Here is a 21,568-nt window from a genome sequence, read left to right on the forward strand (position 1 = left end):
CATCATATTTCCTTTCATTGTTTCAAATTTTTAAAGCATACAAACAATTTGAGTCATTTTGGACCAGCTCTAACCTTTGCTCAGTTAAAAGTATTAATGACTATTCAATTAATATTTTTTTCTAAGTTTGTCAAACCTCTGAAATTTACAGATAAAGATATCCAATCCAGTAAACAAGGTTGAACAATGCAAAGGCAGTTGGAAAGAAGATTCGAGAATAGGAGTCAATTTTTGCTATCCGGATGTGTATTCTTCCTTCTCGCCAAGATCCTGTGCGGCAGTCTTCAAAACAACAGAAGAAACTGGCACAGTCTTTTCCTTCTAGGCACTCATATCCATAATCATCATCACGTTCAGGGATATGATTAATGCTATTCATTGGAATTAGTGTTGATCCAGGTCGAACAGCAATTGCAGGTGGTTTCTTAAGAAAAAAAAAAAAAAAAAGAGAAATATAGTTTTGTGTGCTTTTATCCTCACATTAAATAATTCCATAGGATTTCCCCAGCAATAAAATCACCTTCACTAAAAAATACAGAACTTCTCATAGTAAAGAAAACAGTTTGGGGAGCTTAGAAAATTATGAACTGCTATATGTAATTAGTGCATGCAGGCAAAAGACCATGAACTACTTTCACCTGCCACAGTGAAAATTGGGTTGTGCTGGGATTTGGGAATAGTAGATAATTAGTCACACAGACAGGGTTAGCTGATCCCATCTACAAACACAGACAAACATTTTGAAGTCAGTCACTTCTTGACAACTGGGTCACAACCAAGTCCACAAGCAGGCTATAATCACCACTAACAAAGGAATGATGGTCCTCCTGTCTTTTGGGTCCTTAGGAGACTAAATGTGTTTCTGGAAGCTACATTTTCACCAAAAAAAAAAAAAAAAAAAAAAAAAGGTAAGGGGTTTTACACAGCATCTCTGGGGAAGTTTATCAGACTGAGACATGTAAGGCCAGGCTATGCCCTCTAACCCTCAGATATTAAATCCCTAAACAATACAGCCCACCTTCAGAATCCAAGACATGACTCCTTAGGAGAACGCCACTCAAGTCACGAGTGCATTTAGTTCTCAATTCTTACTTTTACTTTCTATGGTCATAACAACCTTCTGGTATCTGATAAAAACTCAGTGTAAAATGTTTTAATTCTCATAGAAAAAATCTGGGTGGCTAATTGCCTAGTACATATAGTGTTTGCTATTCCCTTACTTGTGACTTTTGCCTTTGCACCTTTTAACTCACACTAACACAACCCACATTTTCCCCTTTTATTTCTTTGTTTCTTCACAGTTTTATATGCATCATCCTTCTTTTCCTGATTGTTTCAAAATATATTCTCTTTCCTCGTCTGTCCTTTATCTTCTCTTTCTAAATCTCACAGCTGTTTTAAACTATTCCATAATATTCTTTCAACTTACCCCACTCCACATTTGGCATCTTTTCTAAAATCTTCAGACCAAGGAGAACGGTTATATTAACACTACTCTTATACTGTGTTGTCTCTTTTCCACATTCTTCATATTTGGTTATGTAAGGATATAAAACAGCAGGAAAGGAAGCAGTGAGAAAATCTAACTGGATATTATTAACCAATTATACAATATAGAAAATTGAAACACATGAAAAAAATATGGAAAGTGGGAAGCCATCATTTAGCTTCTTATTATGCTTTAAAGTCCTGTTGTCCCACTTCCTGGGAATTACTTTGGCCGGTACACAGACTTCTATACATTGTTGAGGTGACATTCTTTTGCTTCAGGGGCATTTTACCCAATGTCCTAAGGGACGGTGTTAATGCAGAGCAGTATCCACCATGTTTTCAAATAGCTTTATTTAATAAGTGTCTCTACCAGAGAAAGTTTCACACAGACTGCTGTTTCAAAACTGACTATACATGATGACCTAGGGAGCTAATTATCATCCTGAAGGACCTCATTAGTCTTTTCAGTTATGACAAAATACTGACAATACCAAGAAACAGGAGTTACATGCCTCCATCTTAATTTGAGGCATTGCAAAGAGGGGTTATTTTTACAAAGCATGAAAAATAGGTTCAGGGGTTTTTTTTAATTAAGAAAAAGTCTTTAGTCTGCTGTAGATAAACAGGGAAAGATGCCTATTTCTGATTCACACCTACTCTGCTCTGCTCACTGTGGGTTTTGCCCATGTAAGATTTATGGCATGAGTTATTTCTACTAGTGGGGTAAAAGAGGAATCCTCAATACAGAAACATGATGGGAGAAGGAAAAAATTACAGTACTGCTCTCCACTGTTCACATCACCAACACAGACTGGAGGTGGCTGCTGAATTGCAAGTTTGAAGAGGTGGCTTAAGAGAGGCAGACACAGTCGTCCTGTAGGCTTAACTACCTAAGGGAATACATAAAATATGTCTAAGAGGCAATGAGAGGGAAAAGAGGAAAAAAAGACCAACACCTAACAAGAAAATGCCTTGATATAAATTGGAAGAAACTGAAAAAAACCAAAACCAAAACAACAGAACACTCACAACATGTAGATATAGAAGTACACACTGACTTTTTATGGATATGCCTACTGAAATTGTAGATAAAAGAGCATGTATTATGAGATCATTTATAATACAGTCTGATAGGATCAAACCCCAATTATTCTGCAATAACACTAATACCAGTACAAAAGAAAGCCATTGTCTGTGGAGAACATGGCACAGGTGATACACTCATTTCAGGTCAAATGATGATCAGAACAAGATCCATAACTAATTAAGTTTAATCTTTCCTGCCCAAACTCATTATCCTTACTAACGCGGATTTGCATAAGCCAATTCATACTACCTTTCTTGAATGATGCCAGCACATATTTTGTAAGATAATACTGCTGTTATCATTTGCAAAGTCTTGCCATTTTTTCCACAAGATCATTTATTGTGGCTTACTGGCATCAGTTCCTGGAATAGTAACCATTTATTGCATTTTGCAGTAGAAATAAAAGATCTATGCAAGGCAAGTTTCCCAAGGAAAAAATAACTTGTGAGTTTTCAGAAAGAATTAAACTGACTTTGAAAATTAAACTGTTGTTTTGAGTTGCATATCCATAACTACAAGACAAAAATAATTAATAGAAGTCCTTGACAAAAATAAAGGGGGAAAAAGAAAAGAACAAAAAAAAAAAAAAAAGAAAAGGATTTGTAATGGTATGACTTATTAACTAATTAGATGCTTTCTTCACTTATTTGGAGCAAGAAAAGTCACAACTTTTTATAAAACATCACCAGAAAAGCTTTTACCAAATTAGAATCCTTGCATCTAGGTACATTAAATTTAATTCTCCCTTTCTTTGTGTAATCTCTTTATTTTGTATGGTCTTATAGCCATAACATGTTTAAAGAACTCTGTGCAAAAAGATTTTTTTTCAACTTAGAAATAAAAAAGCATTGTTTAAGAACCCAGTAAAACACAACTGAACAGTATTTTAGTATTATATTGTTAATTTTAATATTAGTGCAAATTCCAGCTATTTATTCAGTAAGTTTCATAGTTTCTATCTCATCATTATGTTGCATTTAAAATTTTCATATGCACTGAAAATCTCAAGGCCCTTGGCAGATTATTGCACACATGGGTGATGTGTGAACAGATTCTGCAAAGTGGCATTATTTCATTCAATAGAGCATACTTGCAAACTGCCTCAGTGTCTTTCCATTTGTCAGCAGCTGATCTTTAATATCTGCCTGGTTTGAATACAGCAGTACATCCTGATATCTCTGCCTTCTCTGTGTTGTGCATGCCTACTCAGACCTACTCAGCTCCCTGCGTTGTTGAGACCTCCCTGCAGCAGCAACCTGAAATTGAATCTGCTGTGCTGACACTGGGATGCCCCCACATGCTCTCTTACCTTTTACCCTCAAAACTCAACTGTGCCTTTGCCAAAGCCTGTGTTCTCCTTCTGTTCCTCCTACATGTGTTTCTACCACTAACAGGAAGCAGGTTTGCAGTTTCCATTTTCCAGTTTTCCTGACTGTGAAGGATTCCCTGAGGATCACAGTAATATCCGACCAAGGCAGCACAGGGAAGTATTAACACTTCACCACTGGCCTTGTCCTAAACACACAGCTGATCCCCTTGGAACAGCTCACCAAATGAAGCCTAAGATTGCATTTCCCTGCAATCAAGCCCCAACAGCCTCAGTGTCCCCATAAAAGAGAGGCCCACAGCAGGGCTGCTCAGAATGGGTGCACCAGTCCTTGCCAACATGGGCTGCAGAATGGATATGGCTCATAACAGGATTTCTGCACTTCCATACCTGCAATTACTTCTGTAATTTCTTATCAATTTCTGTTTCACCTCATACAGAGCTGGTATTCAGCCTTCATGCAGAAAAGACAACTGGTATTATGGTTCAGATATGTACCTGCATCTTTTGACGAGATGATTTGGAAAGGGGCTTTATAACATTTTCCTTTATCTTATTCTCTCCAATGTTTTCTTGCTTTAAAGACTACCTTTAAGTATTTGTACTGACTTCCAACAAATTCTTTGGAAATTACAACACTTTTACTACACAAGCAGAAAGACTCTTAAAATTGAATAATATTTGATCCTGAGATGTGTAGAGGTTTACCATAAAAACATCAACTTGTAAAAGCAGAAGGTTAATTTAACCAGAAAGAAACATGGAAGCCAATTTAGAAAAGAGTTAAGATAGAATTTCTGTAGTGGGATTCAGAATACTGGCCAATAACAAGCATTTTTTCCTTTGCAAAGCTTTGTAAGACTTCAGTTAGGTGATGCAGATCCAAAGAAATCCTCATACCTTCAGTTCATGCACATTATCTTTACTGCTACAGTTTTAGCTGTGGTCTGCCAGGGACTGTTTTCAGAAGCCCTGTGCCCCTGCAGAACCATCTCCGTGGGCACACACTTCATGGGCAGTTCTAGAAGCACCAAGGACATGGAATATTATATCAAACCACTCTCCACCTTAGGCTCATGTGTCCTCATTCACATATGTGAAATCACCTAAACCCTTTGCTTACTAGTTGTATTTACATAAAATTAGTACAAGCCCCTAATTGCAAAAAAAAGAAAAAATAAATATTAGTGTTAATTATCTTTCAACATTAGCTTTTCTACTTAAGAAGCAGTCATTCAAAATGAATGGTACAATAAAAACCACTCTGTATTTTTTTTTCCTGTTTGCCTAAACTTACTGATGGCTTTGATTTTGCCTTCTTTTCTTTTCCTTTGACCCCTTTTCTGTTGCTGGTAAAGTAATGTAAGGTGCCGTATTCCATCAAGGCAGCAAACACAAAAATAAAGCAAACTGAAACAAAAAGGTCCATTGCTGTCACATAGGAAACTTTTGGGAGTGACTTCCTAGCAATTGTACTCAGCGTTGTCATGGTCAGCACTGTTGTGATCCCTGCAAAGAAAGAAAAAAAGACAGAAAAAGGAAACGTATAGGTAATCAAATCATATTGTCACCAAAAAAAGTAATCATATTAGCTCTTATTTAATTGATGTGTCATATAAGGAGTGACCCACAGGAGGGGCCAGGGGGTTCACCACTGATTACATTCATGTACATTGGTGCTATGGCAAGAATCCCTCCCTATGGACGCAGCATCCTCCCTGGGATCATAGAGAAAGCAGCACATTTCCCCTTCCCTTTAAATCCATCCTATTTTCAGCTCACACTGAACAAACAATGAGATTAAATTTGTGAAATTTTATAAATCTGACATGAAATGTACACATAAATACAGTAGAAAAATGGGTACAAATAAGCACACAAACTTTATAGGCACAAGAAAGTCCCTTAGCTCAAGCTATTAAAATGTTAAAAAGAATGCATTCAGAAATAAAAGATGTATTATGTATCAATGATTTCAAGCTTTTGGTAAACAAAAGAAAAATTAATAATGTTTCCAATTGTCTCCTTCTGAAGAAGACATAGAAGATCAAATTTGATGACATTCACAGCTTTCTGGTCTCATTGTCTAAGTTACCAGATATGCTTTCAACACTGTGTCCTAAGTAATAAAAAATGTTTCCCCTGATTCTCTTACATACAAGCTAATTAAAAGAACAAACTGGCCTTAATAACTATGTGTTCAAAATATATGCTCAATTGTACCACTCTTCATTAGTTTAGCATTTACAAGGTTTTAACACTTTCTTCTTATATTTGATGCTTCAGGGAGATGCAAATCCATTTACACAGTAGTCCAAAATTAAGTGTGACCTTTCCTTTGAAGAGCGATACTTGAACACACAAATAATTTGTTATTTACATGCACAAGATTATTTAAAACTAAAACAAAAACAACCAAAACAAAACAAATAAACAAAAAAAAAAGCATTACACCAGGCAAAAACTGTCTATGGCTCACAAATCAAAGTATGGAATCACTGGTCACTATGGACTGCTCCTGCAGCAGGAAGGCAATAGTATTTTTCCAAGAGATTTCCCAATGAAATTATATGCCTAAAGGGGCAAACAGATAACCAGTGTTCTTCAAAAGTGCTTCACTCCCACCAGATACTTTTGAAAACTGATTTGGCATTTCCTCTGTATAACTACATATTTAAATATCTGTAATCACCCCAAATCTTTTGCTCTGGGAAACCACAATCTTCCAGGATCTTCCAACAGATATGAGAAAAAAAGGTCCAGCCTTTTCAGGGTACCAGACCCCAGCACACCTTACAGGTGGGAAATGGCACCCACCATTCCCTGTACCAACATCCATTCAGAGAGGACGAAAAGAGAAATTTTTCCAGCCTTGTCTGCTATGTGAAATGCATAGGGGGCTGTCACAGGGAGCAAACCTTCAACAGCAAAACAGCTACCTGCCATAATAAACCTGGCTTAGGTTTGGCTTTCTTGTATTGATTTCTCTTTCCATAGAATTGTGTCTATTTGACAGGTACTCTCTTTCTCCTTCTCCAGAACATTTGCATGTAAGAAAAGTCATCCTACAAGCTGTCAAGCGATGGATTTTACATGTTTACAAGAAAGGAGTTCAGAGTTACCTGCAGGGAGCTGTAAATAACATATTACAAAAGTTTGTATTCCATCTCAAGTAGATGAAGGCTAGTAATGCTGAACTGAGAGCTTGAACTCTTCAGCTTAACTGTGACATCAGTTTCATGGCATATAAAAAGTACTTTGTAAAAACAAAAATCTGGATACAGAACTAGAAGGATACCAACAGAATCCACAATGATGTTCAATGAGTCAAAGAAATCTGATGAAATTTCTGCATCAAGTTTTAAAACTATCAAAAGTAATTTTCACTTATTTATTCAAGACTTTAGACTCTCTTCACTAAATTTTTCAGCACTTTCAAACAACATAGAGTCCTAGACTGAGATTTTCTTCCCTTACCTTTTCATTAGGCTACTGAGCCATGCTTGTTCTTGCTTACTTTCTCTCTTGACTCATTAATCTGGCAGGTCCAGTTTCAGTGGGAAAGGCAGGGAGTTAAAGTGTGGGCTCATGCTTCTGGTAGCAAATGATCTTGTAGGGTGGGAATGGTGTGCTCACAGCAATACAGCTGATCAGGAAAATTAACTCACATCTCTAACTTCCTAAGATAGAACTCTCAGCTCTTGACCCCAAAATAGGTCAGACTGCTGTCACTAGCTCTGCTACAACTATCTGTCCCTGCTAAGCTCAAAGCTGTGTCCTGTGCACTCTGTGTACCCGTTTATTAGGCTTTATGTGGGGACTGCAACTTTTCTCCAAGGCAGCACAGGAATCCTAAATAGTCAAACTTAGCAGACTGATGCTGTGCTGAACAGGTCAGCCAAGATGGCACTAACACATAATTATCTTCGTATTAGAACTTGCAAACACTTCAGACTGTCTGTAGTAAAAACAGGAGTTTTTGTGAATTATAGACCTAACTTCTTGAAGTGTAACTTTGGTTGCAAGTTTTCTGTCCTATCCTCAGTCTAAAAGAATAATTGAATCATTCTACTAAAAAAAAAAGCCAAACAAACAAAAACAAACAACCCCCCGAAACAAACAAACAAAATCCAACCAAAAACCAATGCCAAGAACACAAAAAAAACAACGTAAAAACTAAACCAGATTTTTGCCATTTTTGGTCATGTAGTAATGACTTCAATTTGTTCCATGACGCTAAGTGTCAGATTAATAATTGCCACATGACGGTCCTCGGAGATGATAAAAAAACATAAAAAAGAAAAAACATATTTATGTGAACAACAGCAGACTGACAAACTTGGATCATGATTTCCATGCTCAGCTTTGCTTGCTTAAACTCTGCCACGCAACTACAGCAGGATTCTCCTACTCCCAATGTTGCAGTTCAAGAGAGAATGACCAATGGTCACAATCTGAAGGGGAATAATTGTGGGAAAATAAATGTGCTACACATTTGTTTTCTTTAGGAGCACCAGATCCTTCAAGGCTTAAAAAAGACATTCTTACCCAGAGAAGTCCTTGCAGGAACTGCATCCTTATTGATCCAAAATGACACCCATGAAAGAACAACTGTGAGTATACAAGGAATGTATGTCTGAATAGTAAAATATCCCATACGTCTGCTGAGATCAAAGAATATTGTCATAATAATATAATCACCTAAAAATTGAAAAAAATAATAAAATATATTTATCTGACATATAATATGGTTTTCAGTTTTATCTTCATATGTTAGTTTTGATCTAAATAGATATTCACAAAATAAAACTCAACACTTTGCCTTACCAGACAAGGTATGAGAAATTTCAGTTGTGTTTCGTAGCCCTACAAATGCAAACTGATACAATCTCCAGTATTTTGGATCTGCCACTTCAACAGAGGTTTTCTTCCATTTGTATTCAATTTCATTCCTGGGATATCCATCTAGAATGAAACAAAAAAATCAAACACTAAGCCATAGAATGTACACAGAAAGCACATTTTATGATCTCTGAAGTTTCTTATAAATTAAAACAGAGCTGTACATTAAGTGGATTTGAGACCATCTATATTCCTTTTGATACACTTAAAATTTAACCACAAAATAAATGGTCTCAATTTTAAGTCAAGGTAAATGTACAATCAACCAAAAACTGTGTAAATACAAATGTTTATAAAATATCTACACGGTATTCTCAAACTCCAGTAATAAAAACTGGCTCAGAATCATCACTATTAAAACATAAATGTCATTACATTATCATTAAATTATCAGAAAGAGCTCAAAAGTACACTTCTTAGTACATAATTTGATTGTTTAGGGAAGACCACCTGATAGAAGTCTGTAGCAATACAGGAGCTGGCCTCTTCTCCCATGCAACAGGGTGACAGGACATGGCCTCATGTCTGCATCAGGGAGGTTCAGGCTGGATATTTGGAAGAATTTCTTCACTGAAATGTTGTGAAGCATTGGAATGGGCTGCCCAGGGAAATGGTGGAGTCACCTTCCCTGGAGGTGCTCTAGAAACAACTGGACACGGCACTTCATGCTACAGTTTAGTTGAGATGTTGGTGTTCAGTCATAGGTTGGACTTGATGTAGGAGTTTTTCTCCAACATTAATGATTGTGTGATTATAATAGCACAATTCTCTAGGATTTTTTTAACATAGTTTGCATCAAAAATAGAGCCTGAAGGTAGTGGTTTTGCTCATATAAACTAAGTTCCACTGAAAGGAAAAGGACTTCTACTGATTCAGCATTTATAGAAGCAAGTTGAACAAGACATATCTTATTCTTTCCTTTAAGTACACCATATGGAACTAATTCAAAGTTGCAGGAATAAGGAAACAAAGTTTTTCCAGGACAGTGCATTTCCATTAACTGTAATAGCCACTGTATTAGACTCCTAAGTAAAAAGACTATTTTTAAAGTTGCAAAAAATACATGTGATTCAAGTAATTAATTAGTGTATTAAATAACACAATAAATCCAGTCAAAACATGAATGGTCGGTTCTTTCTTTTGCCTCAAGGCTTTAAAAAGGAAACATTTGCTCTCCTGATGACAAAATTTAAGTAAATATATAGCTGAATGTAAAGAGGACAAAAGTATTTTACCACGTACAGCTTGAAAACTCCAGAGGACAAGAATGTTCATCCATAGGAAAATTATGAAGCTGAAGATAACATTCAGCATTAATTGTCAACCTAATTAGAAAAGGAAGGGGAAGAAGAAAATAGGTTATATTCAAGAATTCAGATACTTTATACTACATAGTAAATAACATACACTGAAATAAATTATGCCAATTAATGGATATTATGAATAGCCTCCTGTGTATCAGAAAAACAACATCCAGTATTAGTACCAAAGAACAAAACAGGAATTATTATTGCATGCAATTTGAGAATCTGTGTTGTTTCAAGTGGTATTTCAAGCCATTTCCAAAATTTCAATTGATTTTGAGGCATCTCTCAGCTCTACAAAAAATAGGGGATAAAAATTAGGGTCTGAAGACAGGGGAAAGAGAGATTATGATAGCACAAAAAGGAAGTTTTTGTAGAACACATTTATGAAGTCACATTGCATTTGCCATCATTGTATCTGGTGGCTTTGCATAAGAGAAACATTGTGGGGCACATTGGACTTGCTCTATACTCATGGAAGCAGCTCTGGTGAAAAAAGCATTTGGATAGGAAAAGCAAACTATGTTTCTACCTGTTTAATGTCTAAGGCATTCAAATAATTTACAACTTATAAACATTTTAGAATTGATTTAGGACTCATAACTGTCTGGACTAAATCCCTTTCTGCTTTTGAAAATGCTATCACGAATTTCCACATGACTTCCAAGGAATAAGTGGAAAACCCAGTCCTGCTACCTTTCACTAGTAAGCCAAAGCAAGGGGCTAGACTTCAAACTGACTTCTTTGCATTTAAAATACCTCCTCCTTTGTTGGCAACACTGTATAGAAAGGCAGAATGTCTTCTAAAATCAACTTTAAAAATTGCCATAATGCTCACATACTTTAATGTGTGCAATGCTTACATATTAGACAAGAGATAGGAAAAGGCTCTAAGACATGCTGCCAGATAGTTTTACAAGTCTCTGAACAAAGTATTTATTCTACACAAACTGCCACTATGACCTGACCAAATGTTTACAAGGAACCTGTGAGAGAGAGGAAGAAAGACCCTTCCCCACACTTTCAAGCAGAATACTTGCATCACTATGGAGATGCTTTTCAAATTTGTCAGCTATGATCTATGCATTTATTGCCTTTACTTTCCACTTTCAATTTTTGCATAGTTAAACACTCAAAGAAAAAGAAAACAAGCTGAGCCTTGTGTTCAAAGCACCACAACTAGATCTGGAATCACAGATGGTGCAACGGACAGACCATGGGACACCCTCAGAGGAGATTCAGTAAGGCTGGTTCATATTTTCACCACGTCTGCCCCCTCGATTACCAACAAGGAAAGAGTGGTGATACAGGACAGCCCACGGACCTGGAGAACTGTCAGATCCCATTATTGTTCCTTCAACAAGCCAGGTATGAACCTCTCAAATGTTGTTTTACCTTAGGTCAAATTCAGGCCATATATTCACCCATATGGATGTTTGTGTGTTGCAGTGCAGGGTAACAGCGTGTTCTGCTGTTCTGTTACCAGCTCATTGCACTTTATTTCTCATGCTCTGACACAATAATTCTAACCTATTGCTCTTTGAGGGCTCACATGATTTTTTACTTTGAATCTCTTTAGAAGAATTTTTTTCATTGAAAATGAATGGACAATGGAAGGGTAAAGTCCAAGTATGACTCTACAATTGCTAATTAGAAAAAGAAAAAAAAAAAGCATGTCAACAGGAGAGGCTCTCTAGAGACTTTTATAAACACCAACTGGCATAATAAACCATTTAAAAAGTGCTCTTCAGGGATGTCTGTATGCTCCCAAATAAGCACAATAAGAAAAAATAAAGTGAAGAGAATCCTTGTAATGCATTCTAATTCTTACATTTGATACATGAGAAATTTATACATTGTTCATACAACATATAGTGCATATGAACAGAGCATAAATGATTGAGAAGAAAGTAAAGTGCCACTTTCTGTTTTAAATAGATAACTAAATAAACAAACTCTTAAGAGCAAAATCATATTTATGGCATCCTCTGCATAGACTACTTCTTGATCAACCCCTGACTTATTATAGGATTTGTTCAGCATATTTAGAAAATATGACAGAGATGACCCTAAAATACTTTCTGTAGACTACAGCCTTTCACTAACTGTTTGAAAAGTGACTCAAAAAGCAGTACAAATAGCCTTAAGGTTAAAAGAAGCACAAGTATCTCCCATTTGCCAAGTAGAATTATCACCAACATGTTTGTTTATGCCTATTCTGGATGAATAGATCTGCTGATTTTAATTGCTTACAAGTGTACAGATGTTAAGTAGTACATACAGGGCTGGGGCCTTAGCTTTAATCAAACTTTCAATCAAACATTATTTGAAGCATTTAATATTTTACTTACAGAATATCATTTGGTGGAAATTAGATTTTAAAGTATTTCAACCAAAAATAATTTATCTGCAATATATTAGTGACAGACCGCCTAGATGCTATATACTATATAGCATCCTTTTTTAAATCTTGCCTGTACCTAAATGAGATCAAAATTTGCTATTACCTTCACTTGTCCTTAGTCAATTATCTCCGCATTATATTTCAATACTATTAATTTAATTTTTTCATGATCAAATGATCTTTTTTTTTTTCTTGTTTAATCAATTCCTTGCAAATTCCTATTGTCCATAACAAAAGAGATGGCAGGAATTTGATTCATATTCATTATTTTCATATTCCTGATCATAAAAGGAATATGTTTTGATTATTTTTCTACCCAAATAATAAAAACCCACCTTAGAGTGTACAATACTCTTCCATCGCTCCAGATTCGAAGCAAACGGTTTGGAGTTGTAATCCAGTGAGCATCAGATTTCCTTGAGTTCCGGAAGAAAGTGTCTGGAATCCAGATTTTTCCAACCATATTGCTATTAAGCATAAGCACCTTCATTGAGCTGTTAAATTTTAGACGACTGTCATACCAAGTCTGGGCAAAAATTATATCTATAGTGTATTCCTAAAAACAGAGAAACAACCATATCTATGTTTACGTTTCCCAACGTCTGCAAGCCAACTGTTTTCTGACTCGTATACAAATCCGAAGCCACTTGCTCTATTCTCTTTTGTATTACCATTTGCATAGCAGACAGCAGCCAGTGAACCCAGAATGAGAGACAAAAGATGCACACAGCCTTCTGTCGCTACCTCCTCTCCCCTGACACACACTGATTACTTCAGGAAGAAGGTATGTGATGGGAGTGTAACTTGGAGGTTCCCGCATACTGCAATCACCTCTGGGGGCCCTGGACAGAAATTTAAGGGCAACCTTAGTACTTCAAGGTTAGACTATGTTAAGAGAGATATACTTTTAAGAACCAAACAAAGAAAGCTTTCTATGTTTTCCTCCAAACTTTTCAACACACAAGTTAACATTTTTCAAGAAATTTCAGATTATGAAGAATTCATTAATATATGGAAATCAAACATGCCAGTTTGCAGAACTATCTGTTACCATCTGCCTTGTACACCTACCAACATACACACAAAAGTATACATAATCATAATCAAGAAGGAAATTTCCCTAAAGAAATTCCACTTTACTTGTTAAAGCCTCAAGGAAGTTCCTTCTGTAATAGAAAATCAAATTCCTCTGTAGACTTATGGCCAGAAAAGAAAGGTGAAAAACAAAATAAATAGATAAAAGGTAACCCCATCTTATGAAATAATTCTTGACACAGTAAAACTTGAGAGGGATATCAATACAGATGCATAAAAGAATTTTTCTTTTTGAAGAATCCAGCCAGTTGTTTCTGCACTTCAGCAGCTCTGTGTGTTGTCAGAGCTCTAGACCATACTCTGACCTTAATGGCAACAGTCTCAGTACCCCATAGCAGATGTGATCTTTCCTGCATGGCTGCCCCATGAGGGCTTCAATGAGAACTGGGCAGCTCCCCTGCAGGGAAAGAGCTGCAGGCCAAGCTGAAACATTTGGTGCTGGTTGTTCACCTCTCAGTTATGGGTTGAATGGACAGGAGAAAGCGAGGAAGAGATGGTGTCCACACTCTTGCTTGAGCCAAAGGGGTTAGCACTTGTTTAGTTGGTCAATAAAAATCCATAGTGTAGTCAATCAATTCTGTTTTTAAATGAAAGCTAAAGGCTTTATTGATTGGAGTGGATTTTTTTGTTCATTTTCCTTTTAAGCAATCACAGCGGCCAACTGTACAAGTTGCAGATTCCTCACTAGCTTCAGCAACTGATACCACCCATCTCTTCGGAAAGTTTGAGAAATTTGGCACTTCATCCTTGAGAAGTACCAGGGCAGATATTCCAGGACTATCTTAATCTCTCTTGATTTTCCCACCTCTCCAGATGGGAGAAGTACAAATTCAGGAAACAGATATGCTAGAGGGAGGTTTCCTCTTGCTCTATGATGTATGGCAGATGAATTACCACCTGGTAACTCAGTGTTTTCCAAAGGTTATGAACAAGTAATGCATGAGGCAAACAGTGGAGAGAGAGAGAGATCAAAAATACTATAAAAATGAAGTTTTAAGGTGACTTTGTTCTAAAACTTTGCGTATTTCTTGAGAGTCACTGCCAGCAGAGGAAGATTCTGAAGGTCAAAACAAGTCCTTGACTTATTTCTTCTTCTGCAAACAGAATTCCAGGTACCTGTGAAAACCCTGGACCTGTTTAACCTTAAAATTCAACTTTCTGTGCTCATTTGTAGTTACAACTGAAAATGAAACTTGTCTTGCTGTAGTATAAAGGAGAGCCCAAGGCAGTGCACAAGAGAAGTGTTTTAATGGGCTTTAATGGGACAGAATGAACAAAGATTTATGCATTGCCTTTACAATACAAATAGGAGAAATGAAAAAAGAAGTGAGCAGAATCAACAGACATGATGAAATGTACGAAAAGTGAAGACCATCTGAGTTTGAAGGTGCTACTCTTTGCAGCCACTTCACAGTAGCAATGCCTCGTTTGAAAAAAAAATTATCTAAGTCATTATAGTCAAATCCACCCAAGCAAGAAAACACAGCTTGTTATAGAATACCAGCCACCCTAATAAATTAGACTAAAAAAAGAAGATTATTTTGAACACAAAGAACAAGGGAATGGCCTCAGCAGACTCAGATGCTTGTATTCTTTTGCCTTTCAGTTTTAAATGTGCAGGTTTGTATCCTGCTAACTCCAAACAGCAGCACTCTACCAGCTACTAAGCAGAAAAATAGTTCTATCACAGATTAAACCAGCATGTATTAGAGGAGCTGTTTAAAAAACCCTTGGGGTAAACAAAAAACAGAAAAAACCAACCAAACAAACAAACAAAAAAACCCAAACAAAAAAAAAAACCAAGAATAATTCTCCATGATACATTTATAACTGTTCAAAAATAACCCAGTACACAATAATTTAGCGTCAGAAAATTAGTAATGTCTTGTTTCCAAGCATCTTGCTGAACGTCAAAGGAGATCCAAGTGCTAGCCTCTTGTAACACACCTGAAGAGACTTGTCCTCCTTGTAAAAGCTCACACTTCTGCACTCAGACACATCCTTCTCCCTCTCCTGGAATCAGCCAACTACAGGCATAATCCTACCATGCATCCCACCTGAAAGACATGGACTTGCAGCCTCATGGTGGGTGGCAGCAGCAGCTCACCCTGCTCTTCAGCAGGGACCCAGAGACAGTGCTCTGATTTCACCCAAGAACATTTATTCCACGTCTACCATTTGCCTTGGTGACATTACTACCTATTTCTTCAGTGTATCTATTTATCCTATGCCTCCCAAAGACCTCTCTGAGGGTACATAACACATATTGAGGCAGCATATATTCTTCACAAAATGCATCTTACATGTGATCACATTCTTACCCCAAAATATTTACTACTTCCTTTTAAGAAGGGGAAATCTGGGTCCCTAAAAGTTATTAAAAATAAGGCAGAAAAATCACCATACTGTCTTTTCTTGGAGTACTTTATTTCTGAAACAAGATTAATAAAAGCCCTATCTTTTTTCAGAGATTGCATAAGCAAGCATAACAGCAACAAGATTAATGCAATATTCTTTTAGTGCAACAAATCTTTCTAGCCAACAATCTTGCTTTCCTTATTTTCTTACAAAATTTAAAATTAACACTCCTATCACTTCTACTAGTCTTTGATGAAACTCAACATTTAATGCCACTGTGCAACTATAAAAATTGGTTTAGTATCCTCTCTTTCAAATTAAACTAATGGCAAAATAGGCATGCAGAATAAAGTGGAATCCATCTATGGCTGTGTTAGTCACAGCTTATTCATATTTAACCTCACAGGGTCCAAGAACAATGGCACATATTGGCTCCTATTTGGCATTTGATTAAATCTGTGAGTACTTTTTATTCACAGCTGGCATGAAGTGCCCACCTGCATAATTATTTGCAGATAACTTCAATCCTCCTCCATCTCTTTCCTCTCTAAAAGATCTTAGCAAACTCCAAAGGCTGGGAACAGTGTGACTAATCAGAGATTACCATTAAAGGGCCAGGCAGGGCACAAACTGTGGCTGCTGACAAACAGATTCATGGCCTCAGTGATAGTCATTTAATATAAAAAAACAATACTTCAAACAAAGCAGGAACAGCTACTGAAGGGGGATAAATAAAATCCTCAATATGTTTCATTGTCATGAACAGTTCAATTAAAGTCAGACTTTGAAAAAGGTCAGTGGATTGCTTTTTTTAGTTACTGGAAAGCTGTGAAAGAAAGAGAGGCAGATATCATCTAATACAATTGTTTCTCTTTATAAACTGCAGCACACAAATTCTAATATAATATCAATAAGGATAGGAAAAAACGTAGCAAAAAAAAAAAAAAGGATTCTTATTTTTCCTGACAGTCCAACAACTGATTTGATATTCCAGAATAAAAAAAGAATGGAGAAGGCAAGTAACAAGTAGCTAAATTGTTGGCTGGATTATGTTAAATGCAACACATTTTGTCTGAGAACAGAAGAAAGTTGCCTAGTTCTGTTTTCAGAAACAGAAAATCAAGGCAGAATTCCAAAACCAAACTCAGAACTAAAAAAATTTTTTGCAAACTACAGACTTACAATACAGCTAATTACCAGCGAATTTAATAGAAAAATAAAAAAAAAATATTCCTATCATTTCATCTTTGCTCAGAAACCCACCCCAGCTTTTCTACCAGATCCAAAATTTTGCGTGAAGGGCACCTCACTGTTCCTGTAATGGCACATTTTGAAATCTGCTTCATATGGGGCGTCTCAAAGCAGTTGAACTAACAACTTGATATGACTTTAGTCAGGTGTTGTATCATTCTATTCAGCATTCTAATTTCTTAAACTGGAATTCAATGTCAGTGAGGAAGGGAATTTTTCAGAAAAAAAAAAAAAAAGAAAGGGAAACTAAACAAAGCATTCTACCAGCCTAAATGTTTTCACAATAAGAGATGTAATTTAATACTAAATACCAATTTAATACTCTGATGGAAAGATTTTAAAAACAAAAATCGTCATAAACAAAACCAGTAACCACATGATTTCCTAAGAGGCAAGCACAAAATAAAGCATCAAGCATTAGTCAATTTATCTTCATCTGCCCAGGGTGGTGCCAATAAACACTTGTAACCTTTACCTTTTCCCTCACCCAAATTTCTTTGAACATCAATAAGGGGCTATAAAGTAATTTATTAAAATACTTAACCTATCCTTGATGTATAACCTTTCTTAACAAAATGTTGAAAATGTGGCTACTCTGCATGGTCGGTTACTTTAAAAGCCCTTTAAAGAGTTTTTGTTTAGCTGCTTCAGGGCCAACAATGGTTTCAGAACTTTGTCCCCATGGCTGAGACCAAAGAAAAAGTAAAATTTTTTTGGTTTATTAAACCATTTTTGTTTGGTCTCTAAAGCAATCTGAACTTACTGACCTTAGGGTGAAACCTAACAGATCCAACAAACCACAGTGGTTCTGACACATACCTGTAATATTACATTAATGATGCTGCAGCCATGCAATGAACAGAATTCATGCAGTGAACAGAAGTGCATTGTCTCTGCTTCCAGAGTTTTAATCGGTCAGATTGCTGTAACTGTACAGATAATCACACTGGAGGATGCTATGAGAACATATGCACAGGGTAAGTGGAAATATGGCAAATCATATCTACAGAAGGTGAGGTAGGACCTACATAGTCACAATTCAGGAAAAAATCTCACTCTTCACATCATAATTTGGCATCTGTGCTAATCTAGTCCTCATTTTGAACATGCAAATTGACAGATGCAAACAACAAAGGCAAGACTTATTTCAATGTTTAGTATACTATGAACTATCATTAAAATCTTGCCAATAGTGAAAGGATTAGCTAGAAAAGAAACTTAAGCACTACAGCAAAATCTACGCTTTTTATTTCATCAGATTTGGTCATTTGAAGAGAGCATAAGGAGAGGAAGTAGACAAGCTATATACATAATCTATATACGTTCTCATGGTAAAAATTATATTAAAAAATTGATTTACTTTTCAACAGAATATTGAATATTTCAGCCAGTAGTTCTCATGAACAAACATTAAACTCTAGAAAAAACTAGAGAACTCAGAACAAAACAAAACTAAAACCGACAACAACTACCAAAAAACACCCAAAACTGAAACAAAAAAACAAACTGAAACAAAAAAAAAAAACCAACTAAACAAAAAAAAAACCCCATAAAAATAGAAACCAACCACCAAACATGTAAATACATATATATATATATATATATATAAAACCACATGAATAAATGGATTAAGGATTTGGCTTAGAGATTGTCAATAGTGATTTATCTGCTCCATTGACTGTACCTTCTAGAGTAAGCAGCTACATTTACCTTGCGGAAATTAGAGACACTCTAGCCCAAACTGGACTCACAGGCAACTTTAAAAGCAAAGCCTTACATAACTCAGGCATACATGGTTTTGTCATTTCTCTTTATAAGCAAAGGGAATACTTCACCATTCAGTATGGTGCAACTGTTTTCAAAGCAAGGCTAACTGCACACTTACTGTTTGGTCTTTAATGTACATGGTTTTCCTGCCATGGTTAAAAACCCCAACATTGATGGCAAACAGACTTATCTGTGGCTTGGTTTCTACTCTGCAACTCCTGTAAAATACATGATCCCACATGAAATACAGTATACCTATTTGGTTTTCTGTTTGATGGGGCAGGAATCACCTTCAAACACCAATCATCTGCCACACTATACAAGATAAATAATATATAAGAGCATGTATAGCCATGAAGAACTTCATAAAAGGAGCCTCTACTTCCTTACTAGCCTTACTGATCTTAAGAACATAACCTGCTGTGGGGATAAAACTCTACACTTGAGACACCACTGTTATTCAAAAAGGCAACATCTCAATCAGCATTTTCTGTTTGCTTGTGAATGACACACTTCAATATAGCCCAAGAAAAAGTGTTTTAAATGTGCATTCTCCATGGTGGTCTAAATAAGCACCCAGATGTGAAAGACTCAGTGAAATTTAAAATCGGGCAAAACCAGAATAAAATAGAAGCCAAGGGCAACAGGCAGTGAAGCTGCACTCACTTATCAGCAAAAGCATATTCCATTCCTAAAAACTTGGTCAGTGCAGTCAGCCCTGCTGCCAAGGGAGCAAGGAACGCTCTCTCCAGGGGTAGGGTTACTTTCTTGGTAAACAGTTTGGAGGTGCTGCTGCAGGACAAGGCTTCCAGAGCATTCCCCTGTCAGCAAAGTGAACTTTCTGTAGCACACACCGTGAGGAAAGAAACCCAGCTGTATCTGCCTGGCTTTAGAGAGAAGGAGGTTCTGTGGTGTGAGCCCCCTTGTAGGGGCCAGTGAATTGCAGCAGCTCTCGCTGGTGCACGGCCCAGAGGCAGCCATGGAAACCCCTGTGATAAGAGCCCCTGCTGAGGTCAGCCCCTATCACAACAAGATGTTGTACAACCCCTATCACAGCTACTGCAACAATCAAAGCACACCCTCTGCCTCTTCTCCAAAACCCAGCTCAAATCCAGGCCAGCAGAATTATTCACACAACTGGAATGCAGCACAACGTATGTCCATACAGACAGACAGATAAGGAATTAAAGAACAGGTGTGTAATGCTCCTCAAAATATTTATTTTACAGCTGACACAGAGATAAGAGGTACAGACAAAAAATTAAATGGATCTTGTCTTAGCTGCAGACACAAAGGACACAACACAGCTGAAGAAGACAGAAAGTATTTGGAGAGTTTATTAGGGCACAGCAAGTAAAGATAAACTATACATCAGAACAGAGACATAGTCTGTGCAGCTTTGGGGTGAAAAGAAAGAGTAAAGTGCTGTTTGGGTTATCTTTAACACTAGTAAATACCCTTACCTTCTCAGTGAAGTGCTATGTAATACTTACACTAACATTACTCTTGGTTTAGATCATCTCAGATCATAACTGAACTATGCAGACTCAATATTGCTTATACAGGACACATAACCTCTGCAAGCAGCTGATGGCCTGAATTTAACATAAAAGGCAAGATTTGGAAAGCCAAATTATTGGGGGCATAATTACAGACAGCAACTTTAGCACAACATGAGCTTAATTCTTTGTGATATTTTGTAACCTTCACAGAGGGGGAAAAATAGGAAATGAGCAAAAGGAAAAGTAAGCTTAAACAGAAACAAAATGAGAAACAATGAAGTTGCTTTGCAGACATTTATAGGAAGTTTCTTTCAAGCATAAAGGGCAGCTTGGGAGATACTGATGTAAAAAGTTGAAAGTATGGGAGCAGAAACTAGCAAGATCTGAGGCAGGAAATGGCCTCTTGAGGAAAAAAAAAAACAACTAAAAATCACTGAGGACAGGTTTTGAAGTACCTTGAAAGTGAAAGGGAACAGTTTATGTGTGAAATCCAATGAAAGAGAAGACAAAAGAAGAACCTGAACAAGAGATCAGTCAGTAGGAAAAGTGGAAAATTCTACCTGTAGGACATCTCTAGATGCAATGAGTGGAGCCAAGCTGCAACTGGAAAGATTACAGAAATACGTAGCGTAACAATGAGGATTTGGACAAGAGTTTTTATGTAATGGGTTAAAAAATAAAGAAATATAAAATCCCTTTGTATTCAGAATTTGCAAGACAAAATTGAGACTACTCCTGGTTCTAAGACCCATCACATCATAGAAAATTTTTAGATTCCAGTCCTCAATGCCATAAATTAATGATTATTCACAGCAACTGAGAGTGAATAAGAGGTGAAAATTTGTAAGCTTTAAAGCTGTAATTCAGTCATATTGAGCTAACAAAACAACTGTGAACACATATTAGTGACACAGAACAGAATTTAGATTCCTTAGAACAAAAGGAGACAGAGAATAACAGGCTATTGACAAAGAAAGGTGTCTAAATTTGTGCATGAAACTTTCAAGAAGAAACAGCACAGGAGAAGAAAAGTGACCGTGGAAGACATTGTGCAGAAGCAACAAAGGAACAGCTGTAGGA

At 36.6% G+C, this 21,568-nt stretch overlaps 1 protein-coding gene across 1 annotated transcript in view; it reads right to left on the reverse strand.

The window, feature by feature from the left end:
* Positions 1-809: 809 nt before the first annotated feature.
* GABRG1 (gamma-aminobutyric acid type A receptor subunit gamma1) overlaps positions 810-21,568 on the reverse strand; it is a 31,457-nt gene continuing 10,698 nt past the window's right edge. Inside the window, exons 3-8 of the mRNA XM_059470373.1 lie at positions 12,851-13,071; positions 10,050-10,132; positions 8,733-8,870; positions 8,454-8,606; positions 5,203-5,414; positions 810-869 (exon numbers count right to left, since the gene is read on the reverse strand). Coding sequence (XP_059326356.1) covers positions 843-869; positions 5,203-5,414; positions 8,454-8,606; positions 8,733-8,870; positions 10,050-10,132; positions 12,851-13,071 — 834 coding nt within the window. The 3' untranslated portion in view covers positions 810-842. The remainder of the gene's footprint in view (positions 870-5,202; positions 5,415-8,453; positions 8,607-8,732; positions 8,871-10,049; positions 10,133-12,850; positions 13,072-21,568) is intronic.

This window comes from Ammospiza nelsoni, chromosome 4 (genome assembly GCF_027579445.1).
Source record: "Ammospiza nelsoni isolate bAmmNel1 chromosome 4, bAmmNel1.pri, whole genome shotgun sequence".
NCBI classification, from domain to species: domain Eukaryota; kingdom Metazoa; phylum Chordata; class Aves; order Passeriformes; family Passerellidae; genus Ammospiza; species Ammospiza nelsoni.